Here is a 21,776-nt window from a genome sequence, read left to right as displayed (position 1 = left end):
TGTTTCCCCTACTGCTACCACAAAAGTAAAGAAATGCAGACATATCAAGCAAAAATAAGGTGTAACTCTCACTAACAATACATTTTGCAAGTACATCACACTGATGCCAAAGTAAATTGCTGCAACATGACTTCAGTGATGCTTTCAACATGGAATTTCTTGATACTGCCTACAGGATACATTCATACTGGAAGAATTATTGTAGATATCCTTTGAGTTATATATTGTCTTAAGAAGCCTTATTGAAGAGAATGATTTTCATATCCTAAGTATGGATGCACTAATGCAAGGGATTATACAAGGCCTTTGGATGGACAGTGTCAGTATCTGGTATATATCTGCATTAAACATTGATTGGAATAGCTGAATTTACCATGTTATGTTAAGAATATAATGAAATAGGGTCTATTAAAGCAGAACAAAGAGATAACTTCTAAATGTAATGCCACTTTAAAAGGTAGAAACAAATCTTAGTATTTTAAGGCACCTCTGCTGATATAGCTCCAATACACAGTTATATAAAACAAACAAAAATGCTCTTTGTGAGATACCTCCTCTGGGTCAGTTATCAAGGAACCTCAATCCTCACCACTTACACTAGTGGGGAACAGTCACTCTGAGAGAAAAATAGACACACACAGTATTTTCAGATGCAGCTCCCTGCACCAAGCACAGTTTCCCTTAAGACCACACAGGGAATGCAGACTCCAGTCCTGGGGCTGGGCTTCCTCTCCAGGCCCCAAATAAGATTCCACACTGACCACCTCAGAGTTGCGTCTTCAGCCAGGTGTTCCAAGCCAAGTCTTCCACCACCCTCTGTGTGAAATCAATGCTCTGTGTTCCAGTTCCAAGTTGCTGACTCACACACATTTTGAGATTTGGCTTTCACACTCACCTGGGAAAGGTTGGCATAGATTTACTCAATATGCCACCTCCACACAGACTATAAGGTAGATATTGCCATCAGAACACCCCAAAGCCAACTATTCTAAGGTTACCAGGGTACCCAGTTATACTTAGAATAATTAATACTTCTAGAAATGGTAGTGTTTTCAAGCAGCAAGACTTTCAGGAATGTGAAGCCACAGTGCCACTAAATAAATGCAAGTGCTCTCAAAGGTTAAAATATTTTCTTAAAGACAAGCCACAATGCAAGGTGTAGATATATTTAAGAAAAAATAAATATGACAGTACTGAATATCTATTCACAATAGACACCAGCCTTTCAGTTCATAGGAAATATAAAAATAACACTGATGAAAAGATTCAGACAGATACAGAAAAAGAATATTTAACTAATCTCACTATATTTTCTTAACTGACTAAAGAATTACTGTTCCCTACTTACTAGCTAGAACAAGGCAAGATGAAATGGATGAGTGTCTTGGTTGTCAGGTTCCAAAAACAGAGTGCTGAGTGCTACGCACACATCTTTCACTAGTATCTAAATGCAATTTCAGTGCTGGCTACAGAATGACATCACATCTGGTCACCTGACTGTGGTTCCCACACTACCCCCTCACTAGGTACTGACCCAGGAGTTTGCACAGATGTATCATAATGCCCACATAAAACTTTAGCTTAAGGCTTACTACAATATCTTGAAGCTATAAAACAATTCCAACACTCTAATCTTTCTACAAAAATGCTTTTCATAGACACTGCATCTCTGCCTGCATTAAGACCTTGGAGATAGAATATTTATGGCCTAAACCAAGTAATTTAATTTCGGGATATTTTTCTTAAGATTAGCTGGCCTGAGCTTAACCCCTTCCTTTCCAGTATCTTCTGTTAAAATATATACATTTCAGCAGTTACAACAGTACACCCTGACATACATGTATATTTCTTTTCTGTCCAGCAGGACCCACTGTTGATACATTTTTAACACAAGCAGCTTTACAAATGCACTTTTGACACAAGCATCTGTACAAATCAGTTTGGTATTCAAATGACATATAATTCTAGCTAGCTATACTGGCATATGTTACACATGCACTGCCCTACTCCCCCTGGTACAGCTGGCACTACCTCATACCATCACACTATTGTTTCTTCATATATATTACACTTCACAAAACAACAGCAGAATATTCATTTTCTTTGACTTTTTTGTCATTTGGTAATATCATCATGCCAGTCCTTACTTTCTTTAATGTTTTTTTTTTTTTACAATCATTTTCCTTATAATCATTGATGCCATAGATAACATCCTGAAGATGAGTGCATAGATATTGCATGGAAATACTGATGTTTAATATGTGATATGTGCCCTTTCCATGACCTGTTCATAGATAATCTTGTGCCTGACAAAACTCTGTGTTTGACATTTCACCCTAATTATTGTATAGAGGAACTGAGAAAGAAAAGTAGCATGAAAAATCATAAAATGGGGGAATCAAGTCACGTTTGCAAGATTCTTATTAGCTATCATCATTTGAACATTATCTGTGTTACATGAAATTATGATGTTAGTGTGTCATCTATTAAAAACTATTTATTTATCCTTCCATTATGTTAACTATTGCCCTGCCTTGAGGAAGAAATACAAATATATAGCTCTTTGAATATCATTCTCAAGAAAGCCATGATAATCATGAATTTAGAAGCAATTGTTTATTAGATGTTCTTCATGTTTCATTGTTGCAGTCATTACTTTTAGGTTATCTACTTGCAGTAGGCCTCAGTCGGCCTGATTATCAAAGTCTTAGGTCCTGTGTCGGTTGCTGTCTCTTCTTCCATTACGTCAGGTAGTCAGGGGTATAAAGCATGCAGCTGATGCCATCAAGCCAGTCTTTCTTGCCATGTGGTGCCCGAAGCAGAAGCAGTTCGCAAGTGCTGGTCAGCCGATTCCTGAATTTTTCGTTTTCGAGTTTCAGAACCAAAGTCTTCAACTAAAGCTAAGTCCCCATTGGGGAAGCTTTTTCTTGCTCTAAACTGATGTCAGTAAAAGTCAATAATTGTATTTCTTGTAGAAAGCAAATACCTCATAAAGATTTTAATTCGTACTGTATTCCTTGCCTAGGCCCTGACCACAACGTACCTAGCTGTCGGTTTTGTGCCTTATTTAAACCATAAACTGTTCGTCGTCGGTACATTTTCCCTTCTAAATATTTTGGTACTCGGTTCAATTATCCAGCTATGTCTTCGGTAAGCCACCCGACTACCGACATTACAAAAAAACGCAAAGATAAAGACAGAGACATGCCACCTATGTCCAAAGCTGCCAACGACGCTTCCCCTAAGCTAGTTGCCAGTTTGCTGGTACACAGTGATGTGCTTTCACAGCCCCTGATACCTGCTACTTCAGATTTGCAGGCCTCTACTGAGACCCATTCGCAGTCTGGTATGTCCCAAGATGCTTCAACTGTGGAACATGCGGATGTCTCTACCTTATCCTCATCCAGTGCATAATACAATGAATTCTGCACAGCCTACTGACTGTATTTAGGCCTACTGACTTGCATATTAAACTAATGCCATCTTCATTTTGGAGGCATGGAGGCCTAGTACTAGAAAATCTTATGCTGAAAAATGGAAAAGATTCTGTGCCTGGAACCAAACTCAAGGGTTGGCCACAGCAACGCCCAATTTACCTCAGATTCTTCAATACTTAACTGAGATGCTTCACAAGGGCCTTTCCTTTTCCTCCATCAAAATTCATGCCTTAACCACTTCAGCTCATTACAACACAGAACCACCCCTCTTTTCTCACCCACTGCTCAAGCAGTTCCTCAGAGGGGCCAAAAACTTAAGACCACCCAGGAGAGCCCCAACTCCAGCCTGGGACCTTCATTTTGTATTGGAAAAACTCACTCTTCCTCCTCTTGAGCCATCTGCAACTGCAGAGTTAAAATTCCTTTCTTGGAAAACAGCTTTCCTTTTAGCAATCACTTCAGCAAGAAGGGTATCTGAATTACAGGCCCTTATGGCAGTGGAGCCTTTCATCATCTTTCATGCAGACAGGGTGTCCCTCAGGACCAATCCCACTTTCATGCCCAAGGTGGTATCTAGTTTGGCTCTTAATCAGTCCATTCATTTGCCAACCTTCTTTTCTAATCCACAGAACAAAGGGGGATGAATGCTGCACTCCTTAGATGTGCACAGACAACTTAGATTTTACTTGGACAGGACTAAACCTCAAAGGAAATATGAACAACTGCTGGTGGCATTTGCTGCAGGGGCAGAGCGGAAGGCTATTTCAAAGCAAATAATTTCTAAATGGATAGACCATTCCATTTATTTCTGCTATAAGCACCAAGGAAAACCTATGCCACAGGGGATTAGACCCCATTCTACCAGGGCTGCATCTACCTCTACAGCCTTTCTCAGAAGTGTCCCTACCAGAGACATCCTAGAAGCTGCTACCTGACATTCATTCACCAAGCATTACCATTTGCCAATTTTCTCTAAATCCAGAGCTGGCTTTGCCACTGCAGTCTTGCAGGGCCTTATAGTTGGTCCTAATGCTATCTAAATTCCTCCTCCCATCCTTAGCTTTGCGATCTACCCAAATGTGATGACTGCAATAGTGAAACACGAAGAACATAGTACAGTTGTGTACACTTACTAAAAATGTTGATGTTCGAGTGTATTCACTGTTGCAGTCCTGGTTACCTCCCTCCAGCCCCCTGACTTCTTTTGGCTATATGTCTATACTCCTTTACTATACTTAAAAGCTTTTTGGTGTATTTGCTTTTTTTTTTTTTTGTTGGCGGTATAACCTTGTGTATATATATATATATATATATATATATATATATATATATATATATATATATATATATATGTATTTAATTGCTTCCCATTAAGGGGGGCACCTGACATCTGGGGCAAGAAAAACTGATGTGATGGCATCGGCTGCATGCTTTATACCCCTGACTACGTGACGTCATGGAAGATGAGACAGCAACCGACGCAGGACCTAAGACTTTGATAATCAGGCCGACTAAGGACTACTGCAAGCAGATAACCTAAATGTGATGACTGCAACAGTGAATACACTTGAACATCTACATTTATGGTAAGTGTACACAACTGTACTTTTCTTGCTCTCAATGTATTAGATATGTTTTTACACATTTGGCTGTGACTCAGAAGACATTGCACTGTAATTTAAACTACTAATCTCTTCTAATGTACATGCTGTGCAGAATTCATTGTATTATGTGGTTTGAGAATTCCCTGCTATCCAACAAACTTTACTCAAGAAGAGATGATTCCCTTTAATCATTTAACTTTTGGGCTGACTTTATGAAACTGCAGTTAAATATCAACACTCTTAATGCCTGACTTGATTTGTCGAGTAGTGACATATTAATGGACTGATATTGCATTCTGCACAGTTAACAGTGTACTCTGTTTATTAATTAAACATTGTCTGTATATTTAAAGGAGAAGTCTTCATGGTGGATGAAGGGTCAACAGCATGTCTCACAGCTGACTATTTAAATGCACTGGATGAGGATACACTTCCTGAAGAAATAAAATTCATATTAGAAACTAGTCCTGCATATGGCTACCTGGAAAATACCCTTCCATCTCCAGGCCATGAGAAGAGCAATTCTGGAATTCAGATAGGTACACTATTTATTGTTACTTTTGATCCATTGACTAAGAAAGACAGTTCCTTAAAAATGTAAACAGTGTGGCACTATGGATTAATATATATAATAATGTTTCTTTAATATTGCATTATGGTCAGTATTTGCATATGCTGAAAGATTAAATTGACCTGTCTACCATTAAAGGTTGGATACAATCCAAATCTTTGCTGTGCCTCGATATCTTCTCCAAGGACATCGTGAACAGCAGGGAAGATAGGGGCACTTGTGTGATCGAGTTCTGCAGCCATCCTGAATGTATTCGACAGAGCAAGAATGTAGAGACAACTCCTGCTCCCATCAAATTTAGAGACTGAAGCAGTGGACCTTGCCCCCCCAACTATTGTGGAACTTCTTACAACCTCAAACCATCCCTGACAGCTGCCTGCATGATGATACTTTTCAATGGGCTCTTGAATGGTAGGTAACAAAAAGGCCGATGGACTAGGAGAGAGTCTCTGGCACTGGAGGCAAAAGGAATGATAGTAATAACAAAAAATAAATGCTTATGACTTCCACATTCTCTTCTTTCAATCTCCTGAAAATGCACCCATCAACATCAGAATGTATCCAGCTTTGTAGAGAATGGCCTTGGCTATGTACTTCCATCCAAGGTCACTGGATTGTTTATTAGAATCTCTGTACGTACTTCTCAGCATCTTAGCACAAACACTCTGGACAAAGCCAGAAATAACGAGGGGACAAAACCCAAAATCAGGGACAGATTTTAAATATTGCTCTTAAAAACTTAGAGAAAGGTGATAGAAAAACAAGTTTTGCTTTAGCCTGCATTTTATGGGGGATATAAAGTCTAAAATCCAGATGTCCGTCATTATTTAGTGACTATAGTCATCAATAATTTGCCAGAAAACCACACATTTTTTGAGGAAAAAAACAAAACTATGAGGCAAAACTTTGGACAGTCTAAAAAATTCTGAATAGTTGACTGGTGTGCCTCATAATACCATCCAAAATACACCCCAAATTACCTTGCCATACTCATTCCTCAGCCAGGAATTCACTAAAATGAGTGCCAAAATACACATGGAGAGTATTTTTTTGTTCAAGACTCCCAGAGGTATGTGATGCAATCTTTTCTTCAAAAGGAAGAAAATATTTTTTTTTATCTAAATTCTACTTAAATTTTTTAAGTTGCACTTATAGTGACTTGTGTGGTGATACATTTTTGTACTTATCTGCTTTTTGTCCATGGTCTAAGCAGAAAAGTTAAGATATTTTCTTCACTTTATTCTGGGACCTTAGTCTTGCAGCCTTCATTTGCAGTTGTGTAAGGATTGTGTATTACTATACTTCTATTTCCATAAGTAGAATTAAATGTAATATATACATTTATATTTATTTATATTTTGAACCCAGGCTGGAGTCTCAGTCCTGTAGTTTCTTTCACAGTTTTGGCAGTACTGTGATCTACTGCCAGATGTGAGGCTCATTTATTCACTTATTACAGCACTACTCGTAAATTTCTGCATAGCCTGGTGGCTTAGTCAGTGGTTGGACTGCAGTAGTGGCAGTACTGTAAATTCTGCTGTAGGATTTTTTTGCTTTAGTGCTTCTTATCACTCTCTACACCTGCTTAAATTTGCAATCCAGTGCCTTTGTGTTTACCTTCTTCCTAGTTCTTCCCTTGTTCTTTGTGTGCCACACTCTACACTCAGAAATTAGCTGAACGTTCCTGAAATTCTAACCAAAGGCATGAGCTCCAGTATTGGCTTTATTTGATTAAATCACTTTCTGACAAATCTACTATATTTAACACAGAGCTACATTCATCCAAGGTCTTTTGTTCAATAATCTGTAAGTCGTGAGGTAAAATATTCTGATCAAAATGGAAGAAAAATGTTTTTTTTTTAATTTAAATTCTGCTTAAATGTTTTAATTTGCACTTATAGTGACCTGCTTGGTGATACTTCTTTTTTGTACTTTTCTGCTTTATGTCCATGATTTAGCCAAAAAGTTATCTGTCTGCATTTTGTAGTTTGTTCTGGGACATTAGTCTTGTAGCTTTATTTGCAGTTGTCTAAAGATTATATATTACTTCAAGATTTCAGCCTTGTACCTTATACTGCACTTCTAGTTTCATAAATATAATTACATGTAAACATTTGTTTTTTGTATTTTGAACCCAGTCTGGGGCCTCAGTCTTGTTGCTTCTTTCAAAGTTGTAGCAGGACTGTGATCCACTGCCAAATTTGAGCCTCATTAAGTCAATTATTACAACACTACTGGTAAATTGCTGCATAGTCTGGCAGCTTAGTAAGTGGAAGGACAGCAGTAGTGGCAGTGTTGTGAATTTTACTCTAGAGCTTTTGCTTCATTGCTTCGTATAGCTGTCTGTATCTGCTTAAAGTTGCACTCTGGTGCCTTTCTGTTTACCTTGTTGCTAGTTCTACTGCTGTTCTTTAAGTGTGCCCCACTCTCCACTTAGACATTAACTAAAAGTTTCAGAAATTGTAACCAAAGACTTGAGCTCCATATTGGCTATACTTCAGCTACATTCACCCAAGGTCTTTTGTTTGAGGTAAAATCTTTTGATCAAAATGGAAGAAAAAATTATTGTATTTAAATTCTGCTTAAATGTTTTAATTTTCACTTTCGATGGCCTGCTTGGTGATGCTTTTTTGTACTTCTCTGGTTATGTCACTGGTTTAGTCAAACCGGTTATCAATTTGCCTTTTTTTAGTTTGTTCTAGGACATTGGGCTTGTAGCTTTATTTTGCAGTTGTGTAAAGATTATGCATTACTTCAACATTTCAGCCTTGTTTATACTTTGTACTGCACTTTTAGTTCCATAAGTAGAATTACATGTAAATGTTTTTTTTTGTATTTTGATACACTGCCAAACTTGATCCAAATTTAGTCATTTATTACAGCTTTACTGGTAAATTTCTGCATAGTCTGGTGCCTTATTCTGTGGTAGGATTGCAGTACTGGCAGCTGTATATACCTTATTAATGTTGAAATTCCATGTAGTGCAGTGACTTAATCTGTGGTGGGACTGCATTAGTAGCATATTGTGAATTCTTCTCCAGGACTTGTGCTTCAGTACTTTTTATAGCTGTATATACCTGCTTATAGTTGCTTTCCAATGCCTTTGTCTTTAACTTGCCACTGTTTTCCCCTGTTCTTTGAGTCTGTCCCACCCCCGAGACAGTAGCTAAACGTTTCTGAAATTATAATCATCGGAACAGAGCTGAAGTTTGAATTTTTCCCCTAATCTTCCTACCCTTTTCTTTTTGTGGTTTTAAAGGGCTGTGTCATTAGCTCCCACCCCTTATGGTAATCTGACTTCTAAAGTCCATTCCTCTCCTCTGCCATTGCTATTGTCTGTTGAGTAATCTATTTAAGTACTTTCCCACCCATTGTTTTCTATATGTCTATAATACTAAGTGCCGAACCAGCAAACCAGTACTGAGTACACCTCCGTTACTTCAGATTGTCTCCTGCTCATTTCCCAGAGTTCCCCCATCTGCTTGATGCATTTGTCATACTCTGAGGGAGTCCTGAGTTAATTCTGCTTCATCTTTGGCAGATAAAATATTTATTTTATTGTTTTGTACTTCAGTTAACTGTTTAGAGTACTACTGCATTATTTTTGCTTCATTTGTTAATTTTGCCTTTAAATCATTGCTAAAAGTCCTTCATACTTAAAATTCCTTTGTCAAGGTAGTTTGTTTAAGTTGTTTTGTTGCAGCATTACATTTGCAAGCAATCTTTCTTGGTGTTATTACATCAAAAGATTAGTAGTGCTCTGTATAGACAGAAATGCCCAGAAATTAAATTTTATCAATAAAATATACTGTAGAATTGAAACCAATGACTTATTGTGGCTAAAACAAGGCCATTGCATGGAGGCAAGCCTAGAGCAGCTAGTTTGCAAGTTATGCAACACTGCTATCAAATATTAGCACATTTTACCCTAGTGTAGTGTTAACCCCCTGAGACCACCAAAGAGACCTCTGTATAACCCATTCCATGGCCTACAGTACCCATACAGTATAGGTGTGGACAACATGGATATGCAATTCCAAATGTCTCCATAGCCAGCTTGGTAGATAATAACATTACCAGACAGTGTTGCAATTGTCTCATGTGTTCACAGACAAGCATTTAATCCTTAAAAAACAATCCTAGTATGTGAGAGATGCACATACACAATTTCACTGGAGGGAAAAATCTGTCATTAAAACATCGTTGCCAACGGCACAAACACAACATCCAGCACACATAGTGTTCACCACACACATAAACCAGCTTAGTTTTTCCCTAAACAGCTGTCAGAGAAACCCTTTTCTACTGCTTGAGGAGCAACTCAGTCACGCACTGAGCAACATTGCCTTATTGACCAACGTTAGCCTACACAAAGTATAGGTCCCTCTTAAAATCTTGGCACTACCAGCACAGTCCTGTCAAATTAACCCATCCCCTTCTCTAATAAAGCATACAGTAAGAGCCGGCTGTCATGGACAGGCAGTTTCCCATCATCTCTCTGGCCAGCCTGATACATGTGCACCCTGAGGCAATGTAACAATTGTCTCATGTATACTGACAACCACTTACTCCTGAAGCAAACAAATTCTTTATGTGAGAGATGTAGTTACACTATGAAGTTGGAGGCAAGACTCTCATATGAGGAAAAATCAAATGCCAAACAGGTTGTCAGCACACAAACACATTTCCCATACTAAATAAATTCATGACGCATGAACCCACATATGCAGACGTACTCACTAGTAACTTATTGAAAGATCAGAGGCATCCCAAAGGGACACCACTTGCACACATAACAATGCAAAAAACAACTACAGCACATTATAACACACACACACCATGTCTCAACAAATATTCCCATTGGGTGTAATACCACAAAACCTAATGTGTAGATCATAGGTGACTCCATTGTGAGGCACTCAGATATTCCCATCACCAGGGTGGATAAGGAGCGGGTTACTGTTATCGGGTGTCAGGATCCATCAAGTTACTCAAGCACTCAAATTATTCAACCACAAGTACTGGTATGACTCTGTAATAGTCCATGTGGGGGTGAATGACTTGAGAAGTACCTCCCTGGACTATAGGAAGAGAGACATGACTGAGCTCTTAGATTATTTGTCACATGCAGGTATAAGCCTAGGCAGCATTCTACCTTCTCCAAGGATGATGCCAAAATACAAACAGAAAATTACTGACTTTAACAATTGGCTTAGCTTCTGGTGTCAGTCCAAGGGGATCCAACAACTGTCAGCCTGGGAAGACATGGTCAACAGGCTGCTCTGCTTTGCCAGAGATGGTCTGCACCTGTCTCCTCTAGGCTTTCACCTACTGGCAAAGGCATTAGCCACCCTAGTGTGCCTTTTTTAGGCAGTGTCAAAATAACCAACCTCCCAACATAACAAAATCTTCTCTAGATAAACTCAAGGTACTGATGCATAATGCTAGGAGTCTAAACAAGAAACTGCATTCCCTGGAACCACTTCTCAATTTGGAAGATACTGATGTCTGTGCAGTCACCAAGATATGGTTCAAAGACATAGAAAACACCTTGGCTGCACAGGGCTACAATGCCTTCCATACATTCAGACCACAAACTTTGCATTAAAGAACCAAAGGAGGAGATGCATCCATCTTCATTAAGGATAAGTGCATGTCAAGACTGGTCAAACAGTATGACTGTCTTGAGCTACTCCATGTCCAATTAACGATAGTCAAATCCCCCTACCACATAATAGCTAGCTATAGGTCCCCCACTGTGAAACAGGAAAAGCATACTGCATACCTGGACTTACTGGAGTCACTTGCCATACAGCCCAACACCTTACTCATGGGTGATTTTAATTAACCTAACATTTACTGGGAAACATACATGACCACATACATTCTGATTCAGAGATTCTCGGACTTTGCCAATGCAAATGCTGTGGAACAGATAGTCAGCACACTCACAAGAGGCTCAAATGTCCTGGGCATAGCATTCACTAACATTGGAGAGCATTGTACCCTTCCCCCATGTGATGTCCTCCCGGATAAGAGCAGACCATAAATCAGTCTTGTTTGATGTAATTATAAGATCAGATACCCCATCAAGCTCAAAAATGCTTAAGAATTTTTCAAAGACAAATTACTTCATACTAAGTGATAGTATAAGTAGTTTCAAAGCCTCCTCAAATGCAGATTACATGGACTCCTATGCAGAGGTGTACACCAATGCCCTGTATAACCAATTAAGCAGTTGTATAGAATTGGCTGTACCTGACTGAATTAAAAGTAGGTTTTGCCAAAAAATCAAGCCACCCTGGTAGATTCCCAGTATATACAGGCTATACAACAAGCGAAAGAAACAAATGTCCAACAACAAGAGGGAACCTGGCTCAGCAGGGGAAGAAATCCCTCTCTTGCTTAAATAAACAAATTAGAGATCTTGTCAAGTCCTCCAAAGCTAATTACAAAGTAAAAAATAGCCTCCCTAGCTAAGGATAATCACAAGGCATTCTTTAATTACATAGAAATCTAAAAGGGAATAATCAGCTATGTGCTGAACTGGTTGTGGATTACACCACCCATACTCAACCAGAGGTAATAGCCAACCTGCTAGCTGACAGATTTGGAGAAAACTTCACACCTCCATCCCCTCCAGTCATTCTCCAAAGTATACCTGCCACAATTCTCCAGCCTATTATCTCAAGAAGGCAGGTCATCTTGGCACTCACCAAGGCCAAAACAAGGCACCAGTGGGACCAGACAGCATCCCATTTTACTTTTCAAGCAAATTAAAACATGACCTAGCAGACCCACTTGGATCCCTGTTTATCCACAGCCTGCAGACTGGCTATGTGCTGGTGGAATGGAAGACAGAAATAGTAATCCCTCTACACAAAGGGGGACCATATACCAACCCTGGGAATTATAGGGCCATAAGCTTGACTAGCCTCATCTGTAAGGCCATGGAAAGAACAAGGACATACGCAGTCTCCAAACTCTGGACCCAACCAAGTCCAGATTCGTTAAAGGTAGATAATGCCTGTTAAACATGCCTGACTTCGAAGAAGTCAACAAGCCCTGGACAAGGGAAAGACAGTGCATACCACCTGTCTTGATCTAGCCAAGGCATTTGACACTATGCCGCACTCAGGTATTATAGAGAACTTCTCCCAATTGGGACTTAACTCCTACATTATCAGATGGATATACAATTGACTAACCGACAGAACACATACTGTCAAAGTGGGTGACTTCACCTTTTGCAAAAGACCAGTCACCATTAGCATAGCACATGGTTCTTTGCTGGGCCCCTTATTGTTTGAAATTTATTTCTCAGACATCCTGGTAAACTTGGATGGACTTCGGCTGACCATGTTCACTGACAATTGCAAATTGGGATAAATCATTGAGTCCCCCAGTGATGTTAATATAGTACAGACAGGGTTAATGCAGACAAATGGCTGATAGCAAAGCCACAAATTGAAGCTAAATGCAAATAAATGCATTATTATTGCCTTTGGGAAAGCTGACATCCCTGCTAATTACATTATAGACAGCACCACCCTAAGTATATACCCAGTGGTATGTGATCTGGGTACTCAAGTTGATATCAATCTGAACTTTGACCACCACATATCCATAGTAGTGAGGAAATCCATCTATGTGGCACATTTTATAAGTAAATGTATTGCATCTAGATCTAAGGATGTTATAATTTCATTATACTTGGCCCTCATCAGACCAATAATTGACTACAATGCTTCTTTTTGCACCCACCTTACCAGACACCTGCAACAACTGGAGAGACCACTGAGGTTTCTCACCGAGAAATTACAGGGTACCCAAAATATGTCTAATGTAGACAAACTGAAAGTCCTGTCACTGTATTCTGTCTCCTAAAGGTTGCTAACCATTCACAAACCTAAGCATCCCGCTGGCCAGCTCCTACTCTCATTCTCTCTTGGTAGAAAATGGAACTCCCTCCCACCTTCTCTTAGGACCATGCCTAACTCTGACTCTTTCATTTAATTTTTTTCTATATTTCATTCTATGTTATATAGACTATGACTTTCAGTTGACTCAGTATGATGTAAAATAGTGTATGTGTGTAAATGTAGTGTGTATGTTACTGTAAGTATGTAAATAGTAAAAAAAAAAAAAAAAAGTTTTTACCTTTTTCTACCTTTATCTAGACTTTTGGACTTTGACTTTGTATTTTTGTATTTTATGTAATCTTTACCTCCTACTACTGTATGCTATATATTCCTAACTGTTTGTGACTTTGTATTATTATTCATTATTGTGTGTGTGTGTTTGTTTGATTGTTTTTTTTTTTTTTTTTTCCCCCGCCTCTCCACTGAAAATGGTACTTTTGCCCAGTGGGACTCCCGGTAATCAAACTGAAATAAATAAATAAATAAATAAAATAAATAAGTGACCTGTGCCTAGCTTACAGGACAGTCTCTAACCTGGCCCTGATGGAAATGCTACACATTCATAAATCAAACTGCAGGAGGGTCACTCACTCCTAGCCTCTGACATGAACAGATCATGCTGGAGAGACAGATATATCTCCCAGAGACTGACACTTCTCTGGAACAAGCTTCCAATTCACATGAAACAGAGCCCCTACCTGACCTTCTTCAAGTGGAGCCTAGAACAAGTGATGGGTGACCACAAATTCACTCTTGGGGCGGCATCCATGTCCTTCCTGGACAGAGCAAGTCAGTATTAACTACCATAGATCCCTACCTCTGCAAACTTTACTCACCTAACCACCAAAAACTGGGGCAACTCGGGATAAATGTGGCTAGGCTTGTAAGGGCTCTAGGGCCATTAGCCTAGCAACCATCTATGAACTTATGCTGAGCCAATAAAAAGCAATCATCCCAAACTTCAAAGACCGTCCCCAAGCCTATAAATAGCTTAGCCTTAGAGACTAAGGACAAACACAAGGCCTTCTACAGCTATGTCTAGCACTTCAAAGGCAGCACATATCAGTGTGACGAATTGGTGGTCAGTGATACCACCTTCAATGAGCAGAGTGACATAGCAAATATGCTGGCTGACAAATTCAACTCAGATTTCACCAGTTAATCCCCCCTGCCTTCCACCATGAAATACCTGTAGCATAACCCCCCCTAACTATTAAGAGGGATGAGGTCCTGGTGATAATCACTAAGGCCAGAAACAGAGTCTCACTGGACCCCAGTAATATCATGGGATGCCTCTTTTTTAATTTCTTCAAGTTTTTTGCGTTTCTAATACCATGACAGGAATGGACCCCATTCCTAAGTCAAAGTACAATTAAAGCTCAGGAAATTAGTATTGTTTCAATCTTTGACATCAGACAGAAGTGCTCTTTGCAGCACCTGCAATGCACCCAGTAATGACTCCTTCTGTAATCCGTATGGAGTTGCATGTACTGGTAACATATCTAAATACAATTGCAGATTCTTTTTTATAAGACCCATTGCTCCTACTACTATTGGAACTGTCTGGGTATCTTTCTTCATATTGCTCTCATTTCTGCCTGCAAATCCTGAAATTTTATGAATTTGTGTCTCTCTGCACCCAAGACAAAATCTACATTCATCTGTTTCTCCCACATGTCCCCATGACCTGCATTAACCTTTATGGTTACACCCAACTCATCTCCTCCCCCACATTCCACAACAAATCCAGCAATTCCAGTTCTATCATTGACTGGATTCTTATTTCCTATCCCAACCTCTATATTCATCCTGAAACACGACTTGACACTATTAGCGACCATTGCTCAATATGAATCCTCCGACTCTCCCCCCATATTCCCAAACCCCAGAAATTCAAAGAATGCCTGAAACTGACTACCTTCAACCCTGAGACTTTCAATATTTGGCTGGTCCACTCTCTTCACGTTATCTCTCGATGATACTATATCATACTTTAACTCCATCTTCCTTAATACACCCAACTCCCTTGCTCCTCCATGCACTGTTAGAGTCAAGTCCCACATCTCCCCCTGGCTCACCAACACAACTTGCTCTCTAATTCAGAACAGAGACTCTGCTTGGAAACTTTGGTCCAAGACAAAATTTCCCTCACACTACCAGAGATACAGGGAACTCCAAAACCTCTCTAAAAATATATTAATAATGACAAAAGCTTTTTTTACCATCAACCCCAGACTGCACATTACAGAAATTCCAAGAATTTTTGGAACACTATCAGCCAAATACTCCATTCAGGGAATCCTTCAACATTCAACCCCTGCCTCAACAACACACCCCTTGAGACTGCATCCATCTTCAATTCTTACTTCATTGACACTATAAGCAAACTTATGCAGACCTCTAACCAACCGCACCCGTCACCACCCAAAACTCCCCAATGAGAACATTTCTCATTCTCTCTAAGGCCCATTCCCACAAGCTACATTAAAAAACTCCTCCTTAAACTCAAACCATGCTCCCCACTGGCTGACAACCTGCCAGCATTCTTCTTAAAAATTGCTGCTACATCAGTAGCATACCCAGTTTTTCCGTCCTAATTAATTGCACTCTCTCCGAATCAACTCTTCCTACCCTATGGAAAAAATTCTATACTATACCCATACACAAAGGCAGTAATTCCACAGAAATTTCAAACTTTTAACCAGTTGCCATACTTTCTCCCCTCACCAAAATGCTCGAACACTGTGTACACAAACAAATCTTGACCCACCTCATTCAAGATACACTGATCATGCCTACCCAACATGGCTTCCTCCCACATCACAACACCTCCACTGTTCTCATATCCTTCTCCAATACCATTTCCCTAGCCAGAGATAGCAATAAACTCATCTCCTGCCTATTCTAACATCTGTTCAAAACCTTTGACACTGTCTCCCACCATATCCTCCTTTCTAAACTCTCCCAACTCAACCTTTCCTCTGCAACTTTATCCTGGTTTAATAGATACCTTTCTGAAGGGCAGCAATCTGTCAAATGGCTCTTTGCTCTCTCCTCTTTTCTACCCACCAAAACTGGAGTCCCACAAGGCTCCATTCTTGGACCCCTCCATTTTAACATCTTCACCAATGAACTCCATAAATCCTGTCCCCAGTCTTCCCTCATACAGTAGCTGATGACTTCACAATTATATCCATAGCAGACAATTCAGCTAAACTGCTGACCCTCACACAAACATAATTTAATCTCACAAAAACCTGGCTTACAAAAAATTAACTCGTACCCAACCCAAAAAAAACAAAATTCTTACTCTTCCTCCCTAAACCCCTCTATCACCTTAAATCCTCATTTAACCGTCTCTTCACTTAACAACACCATAATCTCCCCTGAAAACCATACAAAGCCACTTCGAGTAATCTTAAATGACCAACTGAAATTTGACCTACGCATTCATCACTGTATTAAGAAAACCCATCAAAATATTGGCCTCCTTTACAGAAACAAAAGATACCTCACCTCTGACTCCAGAATAACACTTGTTAGTGCTTACCTCCTTCCCAACCTCTTCTACAGTTCACAAATCTTTACTAACCTTCAGTCTTCTCTACTCTCCAAACTCGAAGCTACCTATAACAAAGTTGCTAGATTTGGTGCTAATTTGCCATCCAAATCTCACCACTGTCAGGCCCTTAGGTCATTCACCTGGCTTGAGTTCCCAAACTACCTCAAATTTACCCAACTACTCATCTTCCACTCCATCATCAATAAACCCTCATCCTGTCCAAGTATTTCCTCACTTGTCTTACTTTATAACCCTTCCTGTCCCCTTAGGAGTGCTAATCAATGTCTATTGCAAATCTACAAACCAAAAAAAAAAAATCTGCAGGACAGAGTCTATACACTCACCCACTATCCTTTGGAACAAGCTTCCCTTGGCCCTAAGAAGCATACCCCAAACATACAAATTTAAGAAATCCCTCAAACATTACCTAAACCACACCTGAACATGGCTTTGTAACTTACCTCCCCAAATCCAGTCCTAACCCTATCTATTACCCCCTCTCTTATTTCCACTTTTTCTACCTAATTCCCATTTCCTGTCTTCTACTCCACAACATCTTCTCCAACCTAACCGCTTCTTACTCTAATAATCTTCCTTTTCCTTCCTCTTACTCCATGGCATCTTTCTCCAGCCTACCCAGTTTCTATAATAACAACCTCCTGACTCTCAACTGCCTTCTTCAGTTATCAATTCTGGACTTCTGCTGTACTACCTATTAACATAACATCTTTTATCAATTCTACCTCTGCTGTACTGTCTCAGTACCCACTCTTACTAACACCCCCCCCCATAGAATACTATTACAAACTGGCTGATCTGTTCATTGTCTACTATCCCTCAAGTATGTCACTTTTATAACTACCTGTTTTAACTACAGTTGTATATGTCTTTTTTTCCTTCATTTTGTAAATGCATTTGTATACAATCTCATTGTATTAGACATTTACTATAGCACGTAATCTTATATAACTTTACTTTGGATCTTTCCTCCCAGGCCTTTGCTGAAAAAGGGCTTCAGCCCAGTCGGACTATCCCTTCCAACAAATGTCAAATAAATAAATACATTTTCAATGGACTTTATAAACCAACCTGTACATAGCCCACTCTTTTGGGCTGCCAAAATTAACCTTTCATCTTTTGGTCTGAATTAGCCTCTCCTTTACCATTCCTGTTTTAGATCCTGAACAACATGAGGTTCTTCCAGGAATTTTCTATACTTGCAACTATATTTATGCATTTTCCACATTTCTTGCCTTATCTGATCTTTCACTTTATATTCTTTCTTTTGTTTTTTGCCACAAGCATCCTTCTTGTTTTCCTATCTGATCTATCAAATACCTTTTGGGGCAAGTCAATCACTCCAAAACTGTAAGTTAGGACAGGAAGAGCAAATTGGTTTCTACTGTAGGTTGAATATTGTTCCTAGATGTCAACGTTGTTTTCAGAATTAAAGTCTTCTAAAATATTCCATACTAAGTTTTTGCATTTTGCATTTGTTCATGTTTTATTGTTGATCCTTCATCAGTTCTCAAATATTCATACATTTCCTCTTACCCAAGTTCTTTTTTGTCACATTCTTGTCCCAAACTGATGTTTTCTTGGTGCTGCCATTTTCCTGCTTTAAGGGTTGCTTTTGCACATTGACATTATTATATCATCTGAAAGTTTTGACTACTTGCAATTGTACTTTCAGTTCCTCCTCTGATGAGCTATACAGTTTTAAATCATCGACAAAGAGAAGATGAGAAGTCTTTACACTTTGTTGTTTTGAAGGAGCCAAATTATAGCCATGGCCTAATCTGTTAAGTAGACAGCTTAATGGGTTAAGGGCAAGACAGAATAGCAGCGGTAACAGAGAGTCACCCTTACACATTTTTAAGCAATCTTTTACCCATGAATCTGGGATACTGTCAAATGCTTTTTTGTAGTCAATCCATGCCATACTTAGATTCTTCCTTTTTTTACAGTTCTCCACTGTCACTTGTTCATCTCTGTTACAAATAATAAGAAGGCTGGCATTTCATTCAGGTCCTTTAATGTATACTAACGCATCAGTATGGATAGCAGCCTCCTTAAATATGAAACAACTAACTAACCAACAGATCTTATATACATACATGTTCATATCTCAACAGCTAACTACAAAGTGGCAGTCAGACCTGCACGTACTCAGAATTTATATTTTAGTGCAAGCCCTTGGATAACTTCTTAAAGGTATATAGACATGCATATTTATCTATGTCCTGCCTCTTAAACAAATTGCCCTTTATGCAAAACAATAGCAGAGATAGGCATACATTACTATGTACATCAGAAACAAAATACAATGTTCATGTCCATGTTACTTCATATCTATTGAAGGTTTAGAGATTCGACCATATCTTGTAACATAACAGTTGGGACTAAAATTAGCAACAGGGACAGCCTGCGGTACACCACTCATAGGTTCATAGGTAGGTACTAGGCTATCTGCCCTAGGGCATTTATAAGCCTAACCAGAATGTGTTGGCTTTTGCCTCCCATTTAGATTTGATTAGATTCCTGAGCCTCTGTCCAGCAAGGCCATTGAAGTGATCCCCGGAGTAAATTTACGATTTCCCATCCACTCGTCAAGATTTCTCTTGAAGAGGGTCAGTGAGGGGCTCTGCCTAACATGGACTGGGATTTTATTCCAGAGCGAGGGAAGCCTCTGGGATATGAATCTATCCCTCCAGCTTGTCCTATTTATTGTTGTGCTGAGGTTTAAATCCCTGGAACGTGTAGCCCTAAAGGATTTGGTTTTCTTGAGGTGGAGCATGTCCATTAATTCCGGGTTAGACATGGCCTTGTACATCAGGCAGAGATCACCTCTGAGCAGGCGGTAAGCAACTGAGTAGAGCTGGAGTTTCTTTAGTCGAGCTGCATAGGGCATCTGTTTGAGACCCATGATCCTCTTGGTGAGGTACTTCTGGGGTCTTTCCAGTTGTTGCAGGTGTCGGGTAAGGTACATCCCAAATGGGGCATTGTACTCTATTATGGGCCTGTTGAGGGATGAGTAGAGGAGCACAATGACCTCTCTTGACCTAGATGTGAACCCTTTCATGATTAGGTGGGCTATGTAGAAGGTTTTTCTAACCACTTTTGCAATGTGATTATCAAAGGAGAGGTTGCTGTCTACTTGGGTCCCCAGATCCCTAATTACATCTTCCGTAATTAGTGGATTACCATCTATGTGGTAGTTTGTGGGCACTTTGTTTTTCCCAAAGGGGATGACTATGCACTTTTTGGCATTTAGCTTGAGGCCATGGTTCTGACATCAGGTATTCGTCTCCGTAAGACCCTTCTGGAGGATGTCTGTGTCAGCCGGAGTGTTGATTATGGCTCCCAGTTTGCAATCATCTGTGAACTTGGTCAGCCATAGTCCTCCCGTGCTTGCCTGTACCTCAGAAAAGTATATACCGAACAAGAGGGGGTCCCAGGACTGAGCCCTGTGGGACGCCACTTGTAAGCGGTTTGGAGTCTGACATGGCACCCACAACTCTGACCATGTGAGTTCTATCCATGAGCCAGTTTGCAACCCATCTCGTGACATAGGGGTTAATGTTCAAGCTGGTCAGCTTATCTATAATGCCAGACTGGGGTATTGTGTCGAAGGCCTTTGCAAAGCTTAGGTGGGCTGTGTGGACTACCTTTCCCTCGTCTATGGCCTTGGTAACTGTTTCAAAGAAGTCTACTAGGTTTAAGAGGCAAGATCTGCCTTCAACAAAGCCGAATTGGGTAGGGTCCAGTGTCTGGAGGTTCCCAATGTCTTTGTTTATGAGTTCCATGATGATGCGCTCCATAGCCTTGCAGACCAGGCTAGTCAGGCTTAGAGGGCAATAGTTCCCGGGATCTGTTGTGGCGCCACCTTTGTGGAGCGGGATAACTGTTGCTGTACGCCATTCTTTGGGTACATATCCTGTAGTAAGGCTGAGTTTGAATAGTGAATTTATGTGAGGCTTTAGTTCTTTTTGGAGCTCATGTAAGACGTAGCCTGGGATACCATCCGGTCCCATTGATGCTGTGTTTTTGGCTTTGGAGAGGGCTGTTTTCACCTGTGTGTCTGTGATGTCTGGGGGTCTACATTCTTCTGGGATGGACACGGGCCCTTTGGGGGGGGGGGTAAAGTTTGCACTGAACCTGTCAGCGAGGATGTTGGCAATGTCAGTGGGTTCAGTGTATTTTTTGCCATTTTGCACCAGCTCAGAGCAGATCTGAGAGTTGCCACCTAGATTCTTGACATAGCTAAAGAAGGCTTTGTAATTATCTTTAGAGTCTTTGGTGATTTTTCTTTCGAAGCTGGCCTTGGATGATTTTATGAGGGATCGTAATTTCTTGCTAATACTGATCAGGGATGCCTTCCTTTTTGGGATTTTGCTCTATCATGTAGTAGTTTCCTCCTTCTGTTGTATAGCTTATTTATGGCCGGGGACCACCAGACTGGTCTCTTCCTTTTGGAGGAGTGGGTCTTGGTTTTACTTGGGATGGCTCGATCCATGCATTCCTGTAGGTGCTCATAAAATGCATTTGTAAAGGATACTGCGGTTTGGGCAGCATTTTCCTTTAGTCCGGGGGCTTTGAAACATTCCACCTCTGTCTTGAGAAGTGTGAAGTTTGCTTTTGAGAAATTTTTCACAGTGGTTTCCTTGGCTGGGGGTGGGG

At 40.0% G+C, this 21,776-nt stretch overlaps 1 protein-coding gene across 2 annotated transcripts in view; it reads left to right on the top strand.

Annotated features, from left to right (window-relative positions):
- Positions 1 to 21,776, top strand: part of LOC122813289 (FRAS1-related extracellular matrix protein 1-like) — a 1,751,891-nt gene that overhangs the window by 670,332 nt on the left and 1,059,783 nt on the right. For both annotated transcript variants that reach the window (XM_044085535.1, XM_044085536.1), the window contains exon 18: positions 5,395 to 5,580. In XM_044085535.1, coding sequence (XP_043941470.1) covers positions 5,395 to 5,580 — 186 coding nt within the window. The remainder of the gene's footprint in view (positions 1 to 5,394; positions 5,581 to 21,776) is intronic.

The sequence above is a fragment of the Protopterus annectens genome, chromosome 10.part0, assembly GCF_019279795.1.
Source record: "Protopterus annectens isolate FY-2018-M chromosome 10.part0, PAN1.0, whole genome shotgun sequence".
Taxonomy (NCBI): domain Eukaryota; kingdom Metazoa; phylum Chordata; order Ceratodontiformes; family Protopteridae; genus Protopterus; species Protopterus annectens.
This window is presented reverse-complemented; position numbering and strand designations above follow the sequence as displayed.